General features: G+C 45.0%; 2 protein-coding genes across 2 annotated transcripts in view; one reads left to right on the top strand and one right to left on the bottom strand.

Moving 5' to 3' along the window:
• Nucleotides 1-10449, bottom strand: part of UROC1 (urocanate hydratase 1) — a 54576-nt gene extending 44127 nt beyond the window's left edge. Inside the window, exons 1-3 of the mRNA XM_056846907.1 lie at nucleotides 10324-10449; nucleotides 2192-2322; nucleotides 337-430 (exon numbers count right to left, since the gene is read on the bottom strand). Of these exons, the coding sequence (XP_056702885.1) occupies nucleotides 337-430; nucleotides 2192-2322; nucleotides 10324-10449 (351 nt within the window). The remainder of the gene's footprint in view (nucleotides 1-336; nucleotides 431-2191; nucleotides 2323-10323) is intronic.
• Nucleotides 10450-15923: 5474 nt separating this feature from the next.
• Nucleotides 15924-22272, top strand: part of LOC130475157 (netrin-4-like) — a 57236-nt gene continuing 50887 nt past the window's right edge. Inside the window, exon 1 of the mRNA XM_056846896.1 lies at nucleotides 15924-16014. Within this exon, the coding sequence (XP_056702874.1) occupies nucleotides 15924-16014 (91 nt within the window). The remainder of the gene's footprint in view (nucleotides 16015-22272) is intronic.

The following is a 22272-nucleotide window of genomic DNA, read 5'->3' as shown; positions in this document are numbered from 1 at the left end:
TCTGGCCCTCATAACATATTTATTTATTTATTTATTTATTTATTTATTTGGACTTATATCCCCATCCAAATACATTCAACACCCCTGGGTTAAAGGATGGCCTGAAGTCACAGACCTCTGATACCTTATTCTTCTGTTCATTACCAGCTCAGCAGTATATAAGTTCCGGTAGCTTGCCAACTCTTTGTCATTCAAATTAGTATTTAAAACTTAGATGCTCTCTCCATTTCAGAATAATCAAAGAGGAACTGAAATATGCTAACTCACAAGGTTCAACCCACTAACATCAATATCGGATTTCTTTCCAGGGCTAAGCTTTCATTGAAGTTTCATTACCTGGGCCACTGCAGGATCAAGATTATTCATGATCATGTGCATTATGGCAGCAGCCTGTATTGTTTGGCAAGGATATTCCTGGATGGGGTAAGCTCTGAAATTAAAAAAAAAAAGGGAAGGGGGAGTATAATGAAATAAATATTATTGAGCCTTTTACAGTTATATCTGAATCATGAGATCAAATATTGATTGTCACTTGGTATTTCCATTACTTGTTTTGTGACATGCTTTGGAAGCACTGTCATCAGAATTCTTTGGGCTAGATCTTATGATTCACAAGTAGCAGAGCAGAACAGAGATCCCCCCTTCCCATTATAGCCTCCCCAAAACTGCCCAAAATACTGCCCATGGGTTATAAAAGGTCACAACCCATCGAGTCACAACCCACTCATGGTGACCCCATGAAGTTCCATCTCATGGAGCTTTCAAGACAAGAGCCATTCAGAGTTGGTTTGCCATTGCCCTCCTCTGCATAGCAACCCTGGTCTTCCTTGGTGGTCTCCCGTCCAAGTACCAACTGTGGCTGACCTTGGATAGCTTCTGAGCTCTAACAAGATCAGGCTGGGCTGGGCTATTAGGGCTGCTCTTCTAGGTATTAGGGTCCCCCAAGAACAGTGCTAGATCTGCAGCAGGAGGGAGAATCAGGGAAAATCACCTCCCTCTGCTGGCAGAAGTGCGCTTGTGGCCGCAGAAATATACTATCTTTCCAATCCCCACTGCATAAAACAATGTGATGCAAAATAACGTTCCTATAGTCCAAGAACCGAGAAGGAAGGCAGTATGGTATAGCCCATTCTTGTCAGATCTTGGAAGCTAAGCAGGGTCAGCCCTGGTTAGTATTTGGATAGACCAACAAGGAATACCAGAGTTGCTACGCAGAGGTACTGGCAAACCACCTCTGTTAAGTCTCTTGCCTTGAAAACCCCATAAGGGGTCACCATAAATCGGCTGTGAATTGATGGCACTGTACACACATACATAGTCCAAGAATCACAGCACTGGAAGATGTGTAGCAACAGCTGTATTTATCAGTTTCACTAGGTCTCATTTCGGGGGGGGGGAACCCACTTGGTTTGCACTTGGATCATGAATGGCCACAGGGAAACTCACTTCACTGAAACATTATGGCAGAATCAGATATCCATTGACCAACTTTAGATGAACTATGAACAATGTAGTTGAATAGTTTTAGCTGCTGGTCTCTTCCTCATGGACACATATCATTAACTACACTCATTAGGATGAAAGAAAATGTGTGGTCTTTGCCAGGCTAGGAAGCCATTTTAATTTTCCTATTTTTTCCATTTTAATTTTTCTAATATACGAATGCACGATGTTATTCCAGTCTAGGGACTCAGCCAAACATAAAATTTTGAAATATATTAAAGGGGAAACAGCCCAAGTTGTGAAACACTTTTGGATGCTTTTAAAACTACTTGGTTGTGTAGATTTAAAGCAACCAACATACATCTTGTTGCTTTTAAATGTTTCTTAATAAGTTCTCTAGACAGGAGTTCTTCATTGATAGATTTCTCCAATAGGAATAACATTGTTCATTGAAGTTCTTTCCAGAGGTATGATGGTTTAACTGTCTCATTAGGGGTGTGTTGGCCATTTAGGCCACCATGGAAAGTCCTGGTGGGCTGATTGCCTAGGAGACTACCTCCCAGGCCCCACTGTGCCTGCCTTTGCTTTGTTTTTCCATGCCTGCATTCCTGTCTGAGGATAACCGGACTCTTCCTTGCCTGGCTTGGTTATGGCTGCACCCCCCCGATCCCTGTTGACATTTTGCTACACATCCTTAACCAAAGCAGAGTGAATGTCATTGTTCACTGTCATTTCTTGAGATCCTTACCTCATCTCAATTTGGGGACAGAACCTGTACATGTAGATGTGTCCATAGTGCCTTAGCTCCTCAGCAAATTCTGGCACCAGCACTGGATGCAAGTTGGGTGGGAAATAACGTAGGGAGTTCTTCAAAGCCAGCTGCCAAGGTTGAGGAAAAAAAGGGAGCATGAGTAAACTTAAAGGTGACTAAGTGGGTGGTTATCACAGAGAGTTAAACACATGAATTTTATCATATCCAGTGGGAAATGTGCCCAGATCCTACAAGCATGTTCAAGGGCATTGACCGTAGTAGCAAAGATGTTCCAGCAAACAAGGTAGGACAGTATTTTGGATGATATCTCTTCACCCCTAATGTTTATATAAACAAAATAATCCCCTGGCACAGTCTGTGCTGCACCCATTCCTCTGAAGAGATAGAACCAGTGAGCAGAACTAGCAGTAGTTCACAGGACTGTAGGCGTATTCAGTCTTAATTCCATCATACTAAGCTCAAAATGTTGCCTGGTTGGAAGCACAAATTTATAGTGATGATGCAGACTTGAATTGGTATAACTTGATGATGCAAACTTGAATTGGTACCATGTGTGGTAACCTTTTGGGCCAATTGTACCAAATACAGTGCAAAAGAAAACAGATTTCTATGCTCAAATATTTCAAATGTGCTGGGATGTTTCAAACAACCAGAATTTTTGTGAGCCTGTACAATGTTTTTGCCTCATGGATGGCTGCCAGAAGTGGAGATTACAATGTCCCACCCGCCCAAAAAAGATTAGCCATTTTTGTATGGGACATCCTATCAGAAATGTATCTGCTTCACTTTCGTGAGATAGCTGCTTTACAAGCAAGTTATTTCTTGCCTTCTGGGCATGGCACAGGTGTAGTGTCTGGATTCTGTTAAGTTCTTCTGTAACGGTCTGATGTGTGGATGGTCTTACTTGGTGGCAGGAGGCTTGGAAGCATATGCAACAGCTGCATGCCTTAGCTGGGAAGACCACTGAGACCTACCCGTTGACCATAGACTGCTAACCTCCAGGTACTAGCTGGAGATCTCCTGCTATTACAACTGATCCCCAGCCGATAGAGATCAGGTCACCAGGAGTAAATGGCCACTTTAGCAATTGGACTCTATGGCATTGAAGTCCCTCCCCTCCCCAAACCCCACCCTCCTCAGGTTCTGTACCAAAACCCTCCCACCAGTGGTGAAGAGGGACCTGGCAACCCTGTTTTGCCTTTTGACCTGCCAGGCTTTGCTAGTGGGAACTGTTTGCTGGATAGTTGGACTTGTAGCTTCCACACTTGCAGGGGGGGGGGGGACTAGCTACCACTGCTAGGAAATAAGCACAAAGCCCTCACTTGTCACCTTTCAATGAACAGTGCAGTTTTCAGATTTTCTCTGAACCTTCAAAGTTAGCAAAACCAGAATCTCTTTATAAAAAGAAATAGAATGACTACAGTGGGGAAAATGACCTTCATCTCAAACTTAAGGGCAGGGACCAGGTTTTAATCACCTATCCACCCTCCCACAGTATTCTGCTCATGTTGAAATGTTGGAATGTTTTAAATAACACAGCCCAAGACATCACTAACCTTAACTGTACTCTGAGGGATGGTATTTTTTGGTATTTATATTTCCTCAGCAGGCAGATCAGACTCTCCCCCCTTCTCCTCAGCTGGCTCATGTAATTGCCATTAATTCTAAAAAAAGATATGGGATATGAAGCAAGGCAAGAGAACCCTATATACTGCTGAGCTGTTCACTTCTCATGTTTGTTCCTTACTCCTCAAGCAATGTGTGCTATGAGGTGTGTGGGAACAACCCACATGGGTGGAGTAAAAATAGGACATATACAGCAAGTCCTCCTCTACTCAGGCATTGCTTCCCTGGCATTCTAGGGACCTGCCCCTAAAATGTGATTATGGCTGTGGTTATACAGCCTGCATGCCCACTGGCTTCTTTACAAAAGATAGAGTAAACATGTCCCTACCAAAAAATGGCTTACACAATTTGAGTTCCAAATAAGCATTTAGGTGAAGACTCTCATTTGTGCAAAGAAATAACAGATCACTTGTCTATTCAGGTAGTTCCGCTCTTTCTTGTGTTGCTCAGTCATTCCTTTTCCACATTTAGCTGTGAGTGGAATTGAAATGGGGTTCCTTGTCCTTGGCATATCATTTTCTTACCTGCTTTTGCCCTCCTCAGGTTCTGCCCCAAAAACCTCCCGCTGGTGGTGAAGAAGGACCCGGCAACCTTATATTACCCCTGCCCCCACAAAAAAAAATCCATCCAGACAGGCAAGATCCTACTACATATTTTGCAGGAAAAGTCCTGCATCTTTGTGTGTGTGCGAAGTGCCGTCAAGTCGCAGCCGACTTACGGCGACCCCTTTTGGGGTTTTCATGGCAAGAGACTAACAGAGGTAGTTTGCCAGTGCCTTCCTCTGCACAGCAACCCTGGTATTCCTTGATGGTCTCCCATCCAAATACTAACCAGGGCTGACCCTGCTTATCTTCTGAGATCTGACAAGATCAGGCTAGCCTGGGCCATCCAGGTCAGGACATCTTTACAACTTCCCTTTTCTTCCCTTATGGGAGGTTTTCACTCTACAAATATTGTGTCTTTCATTTCTATGCTTTAATGTGGAGTTTTATGTATATGTTTCTGTGATTTAAAATGCAGGCTGGATGCTCGATTGATAGGGATGCATGACTGATTGACGTAATGGTTACAGATAGGTGTACAGCTCTTCTCGTTTCTCTAAAGTTCCTTAGATAAACCCAGGCACAAAGCTTAATTTCCTCAGTTGCCACTTAGGCTCACAACCTCTACCTAGAGCACAGATTTCTTTCACAGCACTCTGCAGCACCTCACTCCACCTTTTCTCTCCACACACACTGTAATAACTGTCTCTCACACAAAGCCTCTCTGAACAAACCAGTCAACTCCATCCCCTAGGGTACAGTTAACTTCCAATTATAACATACTTCAATCACTAAGGTTGCCAACCTCCGGGTACTAGCAGGAGATCTCCTGCTATTACAACTGATCTCCAGCCGATAGAGATCAGTTCACCTGGAGAAAATGGCCACTTTGGCAATTGAAACCTCTGGCATTGAAGTCCCTCCCCTCCCCAAACTCCGCCCTCCTCAGGGTCCACCCCAAAAACTTCCCGCTGGTGGCGAAGAGGGACCTGGCAACCCTAGCAGTTGAGATAATTGTATGGCCCCTGCGCTACTTTAACATCTGCTATTTCACAAAGGAGAAATAATGTCCAATCTTCCAATGAAGAGCCAACGTGGTATAGTGTAAGTGCTGTGGACCCTAACCTGGAGAACTGCGTTTGATTCCCTACTCCTCCACATGAGCGGCAGATTCTAATCTGGTGAACTGGGTTTGTTTCCCTACCTGCTGGGTGACCTTGGGCTAGTCGCAGTTCTCTCAGAACTCTCTCAGCCTCACCTACCTCACAAGGTGTCTGTTGTGGGGAGAGGAAGGGAAAGAGATTGTAAGCTGTTTTGAGACTCCTTAAAGGTAGAGAAAATCCGAGTATAAAAACCAACTCTTCTTTTGTTTACCCATTCAAACAGCTGAAACCAGGAAGATGACATATATATTGGTGTTCTACTAACATAATTTAAACTCCTTACTAATTCCTTATATCAGAGTGAAGGCAAACATCGTTCCTAACTTCTTTATGTTATTGATAAGTGAACCTACCTGTTTCAGGTGGAATTCCAGATACCAGAGCAACAACCTGAGTAACTGGCGAGGGGGTCAGTTCTGACAAGCTGCAGTTTTTGAGAATAATCCTGCTAAAATCATCACCTTGATTTTATGAATTCAAAGAGGTTGATTCATTTCAGTTCAAATTTTACATGTGCAGAAGCTTCAAAGTATGACTAAGGTATGCACAGCCTATGAAAGAAGCTTAACAAACATAAAGAGGTAGAGGCATTCCACATGCACCAGAAGATAAAAACAGAACAAAAAAACCTGTGGCTCCTTAAAGAATAACAAATTATACCTAATGCACTCTTAAATTATTGGGGGCATGCCATATGGGGAAAAATGTCTTATTTGGGGCAGATAGCAGATGAGCACAGAGACTCACACTTTGGGGAAGGGAGAAGAAGGAGGATGTTACTGTTTCATGCCCCAAGCAACCAAAGAGCTTGGATGCAAAAGTCAGGAAATATAAGCAAAGTGCCTTACAGCTATGGTTTTTATCCAAGGAGATTAAGCAAGGAATATAAGAAATAACTGTATATCTCTTTAGAAGACCCCGGAGAACACGGATGAGTCTCTTATATAGTCTTTATTTTATTGCCAGAAAACAGAGGTACATGAAAACAAACCATGGGAATAGTTTATATATATTGCATATATAAATCAAGGATGAAGAGCTGCAAATATTAGTTCTTGTAGGTTATCCGGGCTGTGTAACCGTGGTCTTGGAATTTTCTTTCCTGACGTTTCGCCAGCAACTGTGGCAGGCATCTTCAGAGTAGTAACACTGAAGGACAGCGACACTGTCCTTCAGTGTTACTACTCTGAAGATGCCTGCCACAGTTGCTGGCGAAACGTCAGGAAAGAAAATTCCAAGACCACGGTTACACAGCCCGGATAACCTACAAGAACCAATGAACTCTGACCGTGAAAGCCTTCGACAATATTTTGCAAATATTAGTTTCTGTAAGCTCATATTTGCTATGTTATTGTTTGCTTAGCAAAAGTTAAGCTTAGCAACATATTACTATTGAGATGATAATGATTGTGACTGTAATAATAATAGTAAACAACCACCAGGGCTTGTAATATTAACACATAATGTTTAACAACAGTACAGGAGGAAAATATCTGGTATGTCTGTTTCATTTGTAGGGTTGCTAACTGCCTTGAGAAAAAAGGTCCTGTCCCTTTATTAAAGTCTTAATGGCATGTTATTTTCTCTCTGCCCTGAAAAGCTTTAAAGGCTCGTTTCCACATTTTACTCCTCTATTAAAGGGACAGTACACATTTTCTCCAGGCTCGTTGGCAGTCCTATTCACTTAGCTTGAAATCATGAAATCTTGTATGTGGACATTGAATGCCCCAGACAAAAATGCTAAGATTGCTTACAAAGATGGAAGGTTCCTCTTTAAAATGTTCTTTTGAAGATGAAACCAGTTATTATCAAATCGCGTAATCCTAAAAAGAAATGCCCCACCTTCAGATAAAAATATATGATGGCATATATGGACCCTGGAGATTTCAGTAACTATCCACCAGTCTCAAATGTTCCATCCTTGAGCAAGGTGATTGAATGGGTGGTGATAGATCGCTTCAAGCATTCCTGGGTGAAAAATTGTTCGGATTCTTTCCAAGCTGGTTTCAGGCCTGGTGATAAGACTGAAACAGCCTTGAACACTCTGGTGGATGGTCTGTACCAGGGAATGAACAAAGGGAGTGAAACTCTGTTGATTCTCCTGGGCCTCTCAGTGGCTTTTGATACTATCAGTTGTGGTATCCTTCTGGACTGCCTTTCTGGGCTGGGATTAGGAAGCACCATTCTGCAGTGGTTCCAGTCCTACAAGGAGGGTGAGTTTCAGAAGGTGGTGCTGGAGGACTGCGGCTCAGCCCCTTGGCCTCTGCCCTGTAGGGTTCCACAAGGTTCCATCTTAGTCTCTATGTTCTTCAGCATTTACCCGAAATGGCTGGGTGAGGTCATCTAGAGATTTCAGCTGGCTTGCCACCAGTATGCAGATGACACTCAGCTCTATCTTACACTTCCGGCTGATCCCAGGGAGGCTGTAGAAACCCTGAACCGGTGCTTGGAGGCAGTTTTGGCGTGGATGTGGGCTTATAAACTGAAGCTTAATTCCAACAAGACAGAAGTGCTACTGATGAGCAGAAGGTCTGACCACTTCTGGATGGGGTTGCACGGCCCTTGAAAGAACAAGTCTGTGACCTGGAGGTGTTCCTGGACCCAGGCCTACTGCAGAATAAGCAGGTAGCAGCTGCAGCCAGGAGTGCTTTTTACCAGATATAACTGGTTAGCCATTTGTGACCTTCTCTAGTCAGAAAAGATCTGGCCACTGTGGTGCATGCCCCGGTTACATCTAGACCCTTCTACTGCAACACACTTATGCGGGGCTGCCTTTGGGAGGTATTCAGAAGCTTCAGTTGGTACAGAAGGCTGCAGCCAGGATGTTGACTGGAGTGGGTCATCGGGACCATATCACTCTAGTCTTGATTGATCTATAGAGTTGCCAATCTACAGGTACTAGCTGGAGATCTCTTTCTGTTACAACTGATCTTCAGCTGATAGAGATCAGTTCACCTGGAGAAAATGGCCACTTTGGCAATAGGACTCTATGGCATTGAAGTCCCTCCCCTCCCCCAACCCCCCCCTCCTCAGGCTCTGCCCCAAAAACCTCCCGCCGTTGGCAAACAGGGACCTGGTTTCTGGGCACAATTTAAGGTGCTGGAAGAGAAAAACACAATGTAAGCCACTTTGGGTCCACATTTGGGAGAAAGGCACAGTATAAAGGAAGTAAATAAATAAATAAATTTAGAATATATATTTTTTTAAAAACAGCAGGGTCAAGGCTGTAGAAACAGCCTTAACCCTGGGGTTGCCAGGTCCCTCTTCGCCACCAGCGGGAGGTTTTTGGGGTGAAGCCTGAGGAGGACGGGGCTTGGTGAGGGGAGGGACTTCACTGCCATAGAGTCAAATGGCCAAAGCAGCCATTTCCTCCAGGTGAACGGATCTCGATCGGCTGGAGATCAGTTGTAATAGCAGGAGATCTCCAGCTTGTACCTGGAGGTTACACCAAAGGAAAAACTCACTGTTAATCTATAATGGCAATAAGAAAACAGTGCAGGCAAACTGTATCAAAAACATATATTTAATGAAAAAGTGCAAACATCAACATACAAAGGAGCAGCAAGTTTGTTCCTTCAGACGTTGGCTTATTATAGCTATTGACACTGGATTTTTGTATTGAACTTTCTCAGTCTCGTTGGACACAGCCATTGTGCCTTATGTATCATTGCTGCCACATTGTGAATAGCTTCTTTGTGTGTGTGTATATTTTGTAATTTCATTGTTCATGTTAGCACCTTTGTATGTTGATGTTTGCACTTTTTCACTGAATATATGTTTTTGATACAGTGTACCTGGAGGTTGGCAACCCTACTTTACCCTAATGCTGCTGTTTGTTTTGTTTTTCAAACCTCCCACAAGTACACCCCCCCCAAATGAGGAAAGTAAATCTGCAACCAACACACAAACCAAGCTGCAAAAGGTTGAGGAGCAATCAATATAATCTAAACAAATAATTTCAGGTTGGTAGCCATGTTGGTCTTCAGTAGAAGAACAAGATTTGAGTCCAGTAGCACTTTAAAGATCAACAAAAAAAATTAAGGTATAAGCTTTCGAGACTCAAAGCTCCCTGGAAACTTTATACCCTGGAAATCATGATGGTCTTTAATGTGCGACTGTACTCGAATCTTGCTCTGAACAAATATCCTTTAATAAATTAATTAAATATCTACAACCTGCAGAACATTCCTGTTATAATCCATGAAAAATTAAACACGTTTTGATGTATTGTCTTCTGTCAGTGGTCCCTTTACGAAATGTTATAAATAAAAATTATTCCTTTATAAAAGATATGCAAAAAGAGTGAACACACTATAAAGAGTTAAAATATAAAAAATGCATATAAATTCAGTAGGGTTTGGGATTTTTCAAGGATCATGTTCTGTTTGAGTTCTACACATAAGGTTTTTTTAACCTAGAGATATATCTGTTTACCAATAACCTGAGTTCATATTGATTGAAAATTGATCATTGCTAAGATATTTTACTCATTGGTATTTAGTCAAATGATTATGCTGCGGTCTTTGGAAATAAGCCTGTAAAGAATGACTGGCTGGGCACGGGTTCAATAAGACAATTTATTTGCACGTTTGATATTTTAACACTACGTATTGTGTTTATGGTTTTTGCATATCTTTTCTAAAGGAGCACAAGCTGCAACGCTGCCAAAACATGGCTATATTTTCTTGTATTTCGGAAGTACAGCAGACCACTAGAAGGTGACGTTTTGCTGGTTTTGACTGACGGAAGGCTATGGAAAAGGTGCAAACTTTCTTACCTTTTCTTCATGCTCTGTGAGGTTGGGAGTCCTCACCGGAGCATGGGGAATTCCATCCTTTCGGCCTCTGTTCTCGGGAAGAGAGTGCAGAGGAAGCCCACCACAAATTTCTTTCAGGCTGGACATGGTGACTTGTGAGAAATTTTTAGTGCAGAAAGACCATTCAAAAGAGAATTGTAGAATAAGAAGTAGACAAAAAGTAGAGAGTTCTACAGAATCTACAGTGATTCCGCAGTGCAACTCGAAGAAAGCTGACTAGCTTTTGTACAGGTACTTCTCATTCTCTTCGTCCCACACAATTCAATTGGTTCCTCCGGCCTCCTCCTCCTAAAGAATCATTCACAAGTCTGTTTACTCTCTGGTTGCTCTTTGCACATGCTGTCACCCTATCATGGTGAACCAAATTTGCTCCACTCCTGTATTTTATGCGCACCACTTCACCACGAAGCCTGAATTCTTTTAAAAGAGTTTGAATTGAGACATTGGGATCCTTGTCCCTTATGTTTATGTCCTCTAATAAGCAAGTATCCAGACATTACCCACTGGATGTTGTCATATGTGGTGCTACAATCAACTTTGAGCCTCTCTGTTATCATTTATAGGACTGACACAAATAGGGGGAAAGAGAGAGGCTGAAAGGCAGTTTGAGCTTCACATGTGAAAACATCCTGATAACTGTTAGTGTGAAAGAGAGTCATTTGTCATGTAAATAAGCATCCTGGCCAGCGTAGCCTATCTATTCCTATTACAAAGTGATTGAAGTAACTGGATAACCCAGAGGGTTTATCTGCATCCAGTGTTTTCTTCTTGACATTCTCTCAACATGAGTGGAGCAATCATCCTTTATGACTTCCTTGATGCAACAGAGGAAATGTACAAGGCTGGACCGAAGCTTGTTCTTCTGTCTTTCTTGCAGCCTCTCTGAAAAGGTGAATAGTGTCCCAAGTTCTTTGTAGGTTTCTAGTGTGATCCTAATTCACAGTGGGTAGCCGTGTTAGTCTGTCTGCAGTAGTAGAAAAGAGCAAGAGTCCAGTAGCACCTTAAAAACTAACAAAAATATTTTCTGGCAGGGTATGAGCTTTCATGAGCCACAGCTCATTTCTTCAGATACAGCTAGAATGTGAATCCATCTGTCTTTAAGTAGAGGAGAGTGAATTCAGACAAGCATTAGTATGTAAATGTTAACAGTATGTAAATGTGAACAGCAGGCGTGATGGGATTAGGTGTGGTATGCAGAAGAGTCTGTGATGTCCAAGGGAGAGATGGGTGTGGAGAAATCAGCATTGGTAATGAGCCATGAATGCAAGGTCTTTATTCAGCCCAGGTAAATGCATTGACTTTAGTTTGAATATCAACTGTAATTGAATATCAACTGTAATCTCAAAGTGAGATTGGAAAGAGAAACTGCTGAATTACAACTGTAATTCAACTGTAATCTCAAAAGGAGATTGGAAAGAGAAACTGCTTAATTACAGTTGATTTATTAAAATTGGGCAAGAATAAATAAGAGAGAAATGAACAGTGAGGATAAAATAACAACTAATTGCAAAAGACTAACTACACAGTTACAAGCCTTGGTTCATATAGCAGGATGTTACCAAGAAGACTGAGTCCTTTCAGGAGTCACAGTCCTATGTCAGGTTTCCAGTCAGCAAGACCCACCAACAAAACAAGATTATCAGGCACCTGGGCCAAAGCTCATGACCAAGTAGAGTTGCCAGGTCCCTCTTCGCCACTGGCGGGAGGTTTTTGGGCAGAGCCTGAGGAGGGTGGGGTTTGGGGAGGGGCTTCATTGCCATAGAGTCCAATGGCCAAGCGGCCATTTTCTCCTAGTGAACTAATCTCTATCGGCTGGAGATCAGTTGTAATAGCAGGAGATCTCCGGCTAGTACCTGGAGGTTGACAACCCTAGGACCAAACTAGAATGAAGGATCTGAGCTGTATGCCCAAAGACCTGCGTTGGCCTGATCCTGGGCAGCCAGTCAAAAGAATGGTCAATGATGTCACTTGACCAACAAAACCTGTTGTTAGCCATGTGACCTAGGGGGTCAGAGGAATTTGCCAATGTGACCGGACACTCTGCAGCTGTGGCCAGCCCCCTCAACAAGGCTTCTCTCCCACTAGATGAGCTCAGAAGCTAATTCAATGGAATGTTCTCTCCCAGCCCCGGTGTCCTTGGAGCTGCTTACACTTGGTGGTGGGAACTGCACCTGGGTTCTTTTATCTGTCTCTGCAAGTCAACAATTTGCTGAGTTTCAGTAAGGAGACTTCCATCTTGACTAGGCCCTCCCGCCTGAACCAGTGTTTTGAATAAAGCAAGAAACTGCATTAAAAGACCAGTTTGTTGACACCACCAGGGAACGTTTGCAGGCTTCTTCCCTGATGTTCTTTAGGTTGGCCTGCAAGGCAGTTTTGCTTTGGAGAGTTTTCTGCTGATACTTGCGTTTGGTTATTCCATTGGAAACATGGAGGTGGAGCTGTGTTTATTGTGACTTTTTACTTAGTTTTACCTTGGGCTTTAAATGGATTGCTACTGTTTGCTTTTAAGCTGGTTGTGTTGTGAGCTACCCTGAGTTCCAGGAAAGGTGGAATGTACTTTTTTAATACAGAAATTAATGAATGGAACTTACACTTGTGAAAGATACACACACTGCATCAGGTGAAGACTCACCTATATTGCACAAGATTTTCTATGTTTGGAACTCCCTGTGAATTTTTAAAAACTTTATTTGTTTATTGAATTTCTAGCCCACCCTCCCCGGAGAAAGCCAGGCTCAGGGTGGGCACCAGCAATAAAATCACAATTTACACATATATACTAATAAAACATTTAAAATAATAAAATGTCAATTCACAAATTATTAAAAACAGAAGGCGTGCCAAATGGTGATGTCGTACATGCTGCAGCATAATAATAAATAAGAAGGCCAAGCAGGCAAGCCCTCCCTATAATTACACTAGTTGAAAAAGGGGGGTGAAGAGTAGGGAGGCCAGCATTAATACCACCTGCGGCTGCCCTCAGTTGTAGGCTTGATGGGATCTCCCCCATGCCATTTTCCTGACCTCACTGGCCCTAGGGAACCACTATTTGCCCCACAGGGATAAACAAGTTTAGCAGCTTCCTAAACTTAAGTTTAACCCAAGAGAGCAAGCAGCAACTCCCTGGGACAATTTTAAGATGGGGAATATGGTACAGGAGGGGAAGCTTAAAACCTTCCCCTTCCCAGGTGTAATAGCCCCCAACCGAAGTTGGGCCCCTGCATCCCAGAATGTTGAGTCTAACAAAATCCCTGGAAACAGCAAACACATCTAGTTTGGTCCTCTGAGCCTATGGTCCTGGATAGCTTGATGAATACGTACATACAGGAGGAGTCCCCATATCTGGTACTATCTGTTTATATTGGGCACCAAGCATTGTTCGTCAGAGTGGAAGGGATGGTTCTGAGTGGAAGGGGCCGTGGCTCAGTGGTAGAGCCTTTGCTTGGCATGCAGAAGGTCCCAGGGTCGATCCCCAGCATCTCCAGTTAAAGGGACTAGGCGAGTATGTGACGTGAAAGACCTCTGCCTGAGACCCTGGAGAGCTGCTGGTGGTCAGAGTAGACAATACTGACTTTGATGGACCAAGGGTCAGATTCAGTATAAGGCAGCTTCATGTGTTCATGTGTTGCACACAGAAAAGATATTTCTAGCTCCCACGTCCATAAAGTTGCATCTACCCTGGTGAAAGAAAAGGACAGATTCTTGAAATCAAGAGGTATGACTTCCATTCCTAGCTGTCCTTGACCACCGCAGTTCGCGGGCATTCATTCTTAATGGCCAGCATATGTCCCGTGGCACCCACATTTTATTACACACTCCCTGCCTGCCTCCCTCTTCCCTCACAAAAAGAAACACAAGTCCAGCGGCACCTTAAAAACTACCAACATTTTTTTCCTCCGTGAAAGCTCAGTCTGATGAAGTGACCCCTGACTCCCAAAAGCTTACGCACCCCATATATTTTTGTGACTCTGCCCCCCCCCCCGGGCCACTGGACTGGCGCTTTAATTTCGCCGCCGTCCGCTAACACGGCTGCGCATCTGGAATTCTGCATAGGCTCCCCAGCTTGCAACCCACGGCCGGCAAACAGCGCTGGCCATCTCGTCCGGCAGAGGGCGCGGTGGACACAGGAATTAATGCCCGTCTCCGGGAAGGAGGGAGGAGCCCCGCTGGCCACGCCCATGGCCGGGCATTTAATTTAAAGGTACAGTGTTGGAAAGCCGAATCTGGCAAGCCCGGCTCTTGTAAGAGGGGTAGGAGAGGCGGCTAGCGAGCGACCCGCAAACACGTGCGTGCGTAGAGCGGCAACAACAAATCCAAGCCATTAAGGGGCGTGGGAATGATCGCAAGCCCTCCCTCTGCCCCTTTAAACAGTGGGAAGAAGATCACATGTTATAATCATCTTTCTCTGTAGGCAGACAGGGAAGGGAAGGAGGGCAGAGCTGACTGCCTCGGGGTGTCGGGGGGGAATAGATCGCTGTGGAAGAAGAGAAGGCGCAATCCTGGAAGATCCCGAAGTCCTAACACCGGTACAGAGGGGGGGAAACCGCCTCCAAATAATATATTAATAACAATAAAAAAAAAAGAGAGAGAGAGAATTTCTTCTTTGCAGGGATCTGAAAGCGAAGGAAGGCAATGTTCTCTCCTCAAGTGCCCAAAGCGCAGCCAAATGCCACGCTGGCCATTGTGAGCCGCCCTCTGCCCGCTTTAACGACCCGATCCCGCAGGGCGGAGAGGTCCGGTTTGGAAAGCACGCCGCGACCCAAACTCCCCCCCTCCCACCCCCGCCCCCAATCGGTGGCTGTTTTTACCTCTGGCTCCTGGGAGGGGAGCAGAAAGCGGCCGCGCGAAACGGGGGGGGGGCGGATTTTACAATAACCGTATATGACAATTGTTGTTTTTTATTAGTTTTAACCAAAAAAGAAAACATCACAAATTATAAATCACATAAACAAGTAAAAAAAAAAATACAAAGGATGCAAAAATTACAAAAAGAGCACTACTTAATGATAATTGTTGAAAGGGGGGAGGGAAGCAGCCCGTGGCGCTTTCCTCCTCGTCCTCCTGAAACCCCCCTCCCGGCGCGCAAAAGGGGAAGAAGGCACCGCTTGGGCGCCGAGGGTGTGTGTGTGTGCGCGTGTATAACTAGGTGGGTGGGTGCGTGGAGAACCCCAACAAAGGCTGCGTGGTTCGCCTTCCCGGCAGCAGCCCACCTGCGGGGAGAGAAGGGCGAGGGCAAGCCGGCTCCCCGGGGACGCCGACGCCTCCGCCGCCGCGCGATCGCGTCCCCTGCCTGGGGCGTGGGGGGTGCGGGGGGGGGGCTTTCCACCTACAGGCGGACGGGGCTGGCGGATCGAGCCGGGAGGCCGAGCTCCACGCCCGGGGGTGGGGGGACGCGAGGAGGGCTGCAAGCGCCGGGAAGGGGGGCGCGGAGGGGCGCGGGGACCCCAAGCATGAGAAGCCGGCAGTCGTCGGTGCGCTGAAGGGGAGAGGGGGGGGGCCGCGCGGGCTCCGGACCCGCCGGGGGGTCTTGAGATCTGCTCCTTCGCACCTCGCCGGAGAACATGGGTGTCCTCCTCGGCGGAGCCGGGCCGCGTCCGAGCATCGCGCTGATCGTCCTGCTGGAGTCCGTGCTTTTGGGGCAGCCTGGCGCAGGTAAGCGGAACACCGGCCACCGAGAAGTACATGCTCATCGCTCGCCTCTGCGACCCAGTGGCGCAGCTCTTTCACATCTCTCTCTCTTTTTTTTTTTTTGGACCCAAGTCTTTGGTTTCGTCCTTGGTGCCGGTTTACAGCGGACCTGGTTGCCGAGGCCAGAAACGACTTATTCAGCGGCATCCCTTTTTAGTTGGGTCGTGTGTGTGAAGTGCCGTCAAGTCGCTTCCGACTCATGGCGACCCTATGAATGAAAGCCCTCCCAAATGTCCTGTCTTTGACAACATGTCCTGTCGCTACCGTTGCTCCCATTTTCAAGAAAGAAAACTGAGTTGATTCTCTGGCCGTTTATTGCACGGGAGGTTTTGCCAGATGCGCGTTGTCCCCCATCCAAATTTCTCAAAAGTCAACAATCAGCCCCCATGCAGAGTTTTGAGAATTTAGATGGGGGGAACCTGCATCTAGAGAGCGGAAAACCCAAGGCGAAACCTCCCGTGCATAAGTGGCCTCTGACGATAGCAAGTGAGTGCAGAGCTGAATTGGGTTTGAGTAGAGGTGAAATGGCTGGACTAGGGGACTGTTTTCAAATTTCACTTCTGGTGGAAGAAAACCCAGTTCTGCCAAATTCTCAAATTTCAGACTTGCATCTGGGGAAGGAACTGCATCTGAAATGTGTCGGAGTTCCAGGTTCTGAGGACAGATCAGCTTTTCGGCGCATGTCCATGCGTCACTGCTGAAAGTTTGTGTGCAGCACCTGCCATATTGTTGGGGCAGCGTACAAGTTAATAGGAACAATGGTGGCAGTAATACAATACAAGCTTCAACTGCATTCAGTATTTTGTGTAATAAAAGTCAGTGTGGTTGCAGTAGTTAAGAGTGGTGCATTGAGGACTGGGGAGACCTGGGTTCAGATCCCCGCTTGTCACGAAACTTGTCTTAAAGTCATTGGGCTTAACCTACCCTTAGGATTGCTAGGAGGATAAATAAGAGGTGGGGGGAAACTATGTGCACTGCCACAAGATCCATGGAGGAGGGGCAGGATAGAAATGCACTAAATAAGTAACTGTCACCCGCCTATCAAATGTTTATCCCACCCTTCCTGCAAGAAGGTCATGGCAGTGTTTATTGGGCTCTCCCCACCATTTTACCTCCGTAAAAACCCTAAGAGAGAGCTTATGTTGAGAGAGAGAGTGACTGGCCAAAGGCCAACCAATATGCTTCCTGCTTTACAGGCATTTAAACTCAGGTTTTTTCTGGTCAAAGTCGAGTACTGTAGCCACTACACCACACTGCTTTTCACATCAGGCCACACCTTGGTAGAGAAAGGGTGGGATAGAGAGCCAGCGTGGTGTAGCGGTTAGGAGCAGTGGACTCTAATCTGGTGAACCGGGTGGGTTTCCCCACTCCTACATGTGACACCAGCTGGGTGACCTTGGGCTATTCACAACTCTCTTAGAGCTCTCTCAGCCTCACCTATCTCACAAGGTGTCTGTTGTGAGGAGAGGAAGGGAAGGTGGACTGTAATTCGGTTTGATTCTCCTTAAAAGGTAGAGAAAATTGCCATGTAAATCCAACTCTTCTTCTAATAAAATAAATAAAAAATTATATAACCCAAGTGCAAAACTTATGTTCTCTTAAATATTAGTTATTTCCCAGGAAGGACATTTCTTTAATCTGTTATCTTTGATGAGCCAAGAGATCCACTATGGTGCCATCCTAAGCAGTGGCACACCTTTCTAAGCCAACTTGCAGCACTGGACCTAGGAGGGTGTGGTTCTGGTTAAGATCGCCCTGCATGTCATAAAAAGAGCAGGATCCTTCTCCCCCCCCCATGTATGCAGAGAGGCCCCCCCCCCAGTGTGCTGCTTCCTCTAAGCATTCAGCTAGGGAGACTTCCATAGCCAACAGGTGGTTGTATTGCTGCCGTGCTCTTCCACAAAACGCAAGGCCTTGCTGCACCTTACCTACTTGCCTGTAGTACCCATATCAGCTAAATTAATGCAGGATGCACATAGTGGTATGATGTGCAGAGTGATCTAAGAGATGCCATGCAGAATAACGTGAAGCCCAAGTAATGAGATCATGGCCATTGTTTTTGCTGGTGAGCACCAGAGCCAATGCCATAGAATGGACTGATCATTATCCAATTAAACAATGAAATACAAACTGCCAATTTGATATCAAATGTTGAAAGTAATAATAGCAGTAGAAGCAGTAATAGGGCTACTGACGATTTGCTTTGTAAATACATATGATTTTCTGATCAGTTAAAGACATAATGCCAATTAACTGGGCAGCAGATCTTTAAAAATGGTTTTTAATACCATTTAATTTTGACAAAACCGAAAAGTGGCAGGCTCCATCTTAGAAGGGGGCACACTTCCCTTCTCATGCAGGAAGGGAATGTCTCTTCCAAGAAGGCATCTTTTTTGAGCATCCTTTGAAGGACTGTTTTATTCATGTACAGATTCAGGCAGATTTATTTCATTTAATTGATTGATCAAATAAAATGAATCCAAAATAGATTATATCTTGCTTTACACATGCAGCCAAGTGAGGCTGGAATAACATGGTCAGGTTCTGAGTTGGGGGGATGGACTGTACCTATGGCTGCGATCCTCCAGCTCTCCTGGAACTACAGCTGACCTCCAGATGACAGAGATTAATTCCCCTGGGGAAAATGGCTACTTTGGAGGTTGGAGTCTATAGCAATATACCCTGCTGAGGACCTTCCCCTCCCCAAACCCCACCTTCCCAAGGATTCATCCTTAAATCTCCAGGAGTTTTCCAACCCGGAGTTTGCAACCCTAACGGTGCCATCAGTTTGGATGTGGTAGGTGGCACTGAGAGCAATCCTGAGCAGGTCTACTTAGAAGTCAGTCGCATGTTTTACAATGGGACTGACTCCCAGGAAAGTGCTCTTGCAATTACAGCAGCGCTCCATCAGATTTAAAAAAAAAACCGTGGCGCCATGTCAAAGAGAGTGTTTCAAATCCAGCCTATTTCCTTCTCTGCTTATTTTCTATTTTCAGGGAATGGTTTTACACAGGAGGAACATTCAAAATTTGTAGAGTGGAGCGTTACAGTCCATTCTACCAACTCATTATGCAGCATGTGTGATACAGGCCTAACATTTCTTTAACTGTATGCTGAGCCTAATTCAATAGAAAAGAAAAAGATAGGTCACTGCCCCAGAGAGCTTACATATTTTGCCAGTGAAAGAGGCAATAGGAAGGATAGCCAGTGGTGAATTTGAGCAAAAGCAGATGAGCCTTATACTAATCTCATGCATGTCACTCAGAAGTCCTACTATGTTCAATGGGGCTTACTCTCTGGCAAGTGTACATAGGATATCAGCTTAATATCACCAAGTGTATCAGCTGTGCTAGAAGAGTCCTGGTGGGTCGACCGAGACGGCCACAGTAGCAGCATCCAGTTCATCCGAGAGTCAAAAGAGAAGGCAAAACTGGCATGTTGCAAGGAGCTGCAGATCAATTTGTGTCTGTCCTTTGTGCATGAGAGTCTTTCAGACAAGAGACCTGGAATGCTTGTTCTTGGTGAACTCTGTAGTTTCAGACCTTATCCAAAAGATGGTGCTGTTACAGTATAGAGCAGGGGTGGGTGGAAGACGGAGCGTGATCCATCACTGGCTGGTTTCCGGTAGACCCCCAGCCCTTGCTGACTGCCAAAAATGTTGGACTCAGTGGACCTCAGTCTTGGCCAGCAAGGCCTTTCTAATGTTCTTAGCTACAAGTTCATCCTCGGAATCATTTAACATTTAGTTCTGCTTGTCCTAAGCATGCACTTTTGCTTCATGAAAGTAAACTGCATTTGGTGAAGATCCGAGTGAAAGAAAAGAACCAGACTACGTTAAACTGGTAAGCTGCCCGCACATGGATGGTCCTCATCCATTTCCCTAGTGATTCATTTTCTTCTTATGTCACCATGTAGTATGAAAGGCACTCAAGAATAAGGACAAACAAAGAAGAAGAGTTGGTTTTTATATGCCGACTTTCTCTACCACTTAAGGGAGAATCAAACCGGTTTATGATCACCCCTTCCCTTCCCCACAACAGGAACCCTATGAGGTAGGTGGGGCTGAGAGAACTCTAAGAGAGCTGTGACTAGCCCAAGGTCATGCAGCTGGCCTTATGTGTAGGAGTGGGGAAACCAACCCAATTCACCAGATTAGTGTCCGCAGCTCATATGGAGGAGTGGGGAATCAAACCCATTTCTCCAGATTAGAGTCCACCGCTCTTGACCACTACACCATGCTGGCTAGTGGCATGGAATGTTTGGTGGTTTGACTGTGAACCCATCTTTGGGAACACAAAGAGTATTGTGCATACTGCCTCTTTTCAGCTCAGTAAACGTAACAAGGCTACAGTGAACATTTGGTGCCCACTTGAAATAATCTGATTTCAGCCGCTACCCATCTGACAGGCTGTCCAGTGCGGGCTTTTCCAGCTGGGCAGCTAGCTCCAAATGGAATGGCTCCTTCATCATCAGACACTCCAGCCATTTGCCAGCCATCCCCCAACAAAAGCAGCCACCTCGGCTGAGCAGCTCCCCTGGGACAGCTGGCAAAAATACATAAATAGTTAAATGGCATGGATTACTGGGCCTCGCCATCCATCAAGAGAGCCAACCGTAATCAACCTCAATGACATGCAGCCCCCTGGGGCAGGTGAGGAAGAGTGCGCTCAAATCGTGATTGTTGGGCCTTTTATGAATTATTCAAAGAGCCCCTTTTGGCATTCAGGGTGAGTCCCCGGATGCCGGACCCGTTCTGCCCCTTGAAGGCCCACTGCTATGACCCCACATTTTGAGAAATAACCGAGTGATGGATGAGCTGCCTTACTGGGAGGCCAAAGCAATCTTCAGAGTGTTAATTTCTTCCAAAGTGAAGCTCTTAATCAACCACAGATTCTGATCTGTCCCTTCCCACCCCCCTCTCCTCTTTGCTCATCTGCTCTACTTTGCTTTTCCTAATGACACAGCAGTTCAGACAGGAACTGTTTATTGATGTTGCTGCATTAGCAGGCACAGCAGATAACCCTCCTTGTCATCACTGAGTAGAAAGCCAACTGTGCTCACCCCTACTTTGCATGTTCCACGAAACGTTGTTAGGAAATTCAACAAAATGTTCCCTGACTTCACCTAAAGGAATAAAAGGAAACAGCTTTCATATTTTTAGAGGGGGAGAATATCTGCCTTAATTTCATGCCATTCCTCCATCGTGCCATTCCTCCATCCAAGGATCCATTGGGCCAGTTCAGCTCATTCACTGAAGCGACTAGGGTTGCCAGGTCCCCCTTTGCCACCAGTGGGAGATTTTTGGGGTGGAGCCTGAGGAGGGTGGAGTTTGGGGAGGTGAGGGGCTTCAATCATAGAGTTGGAAGGGACCACCAGGGTCATCTAGTCCAACCCTCTGCACAATGCAGGAAATTAACAGCTACCTCCCCCCACATCCCCAGTGACCCCAACCCTTGCCCCGCCATGCAGGATCCCACAATCAAAGCACTCCCGACAGATGGCCATCTAGCCTCTGCTTAAAGACCTCCAAAGACGGGGACTCCACCACCCTCCGAGGCAGCACATTCCACCATCGAACAGCCCTCACCGTCAGAAAGTTCTTCCTAATCCTAGCGATATTCAGAATATGAACAGCAAAGCTTCGGGACTCTGTTGGAAATGTCATAAAATCAGAGGCACTTTTTTCCACTGTTGGTGGGCATGTGAAGTCGTGCAGAAATATTGGGAAAAAATTCATAAGAACCTTGAAGGCAACGTAGGACAGAGCATAAAATATGATCCCAAACTCTTTCTTCTGAATAAATCACCAGATACTATGAATGAGGACCAATGAGGATCGTATTAAAATATCTTTTAACAGCTGCGAGAGTAGTCCTGGCATCACTTTGGAAAACAAATAAGATCCCAAAACTTCAAACATGGTTAGATAAGTCCCTAGAATATATTACTATGGCACAATTAACAGAATATATGAAAGATAATACACAAGAACAGAATCTTGAGAGATGGAAATCCTTTTATGAATATATTAAAAGCACCAGATAAAAGATCTAGTCAAATCAAATAACTATTATGTTAAGAAAATATGGAAGATGGTATTATAAAGAGGGGTAGAGATAGTTAGATACCAACAAAATATGTAAATAATATTATCTTCCCTTTCCCTATTTTTTCCCTCTGTATATCTACTTATTAATGAAAAAATATGCAATAAAAAAAAAG

The sequence above is a fragment of the Euleptes europaea genome, chromosome 1, assembly GCF_029931775.1.
Source record: "Euleptes europaea isolate rEulEur1 chromosome 1, rEulEur1.hap1, whole genome shotgun sequence".
Lineage (NCBI taxonomy): Eukaryota > Metazoa > Chordata > Lepidosauria > Squamata > Sphaerodactylidae > Euleptes > Euleptes europaea.
Note: the sequence above shows the minus strand (reverse complement) of the source record. Positions and strands in the feature narration are given on the sequence as shown.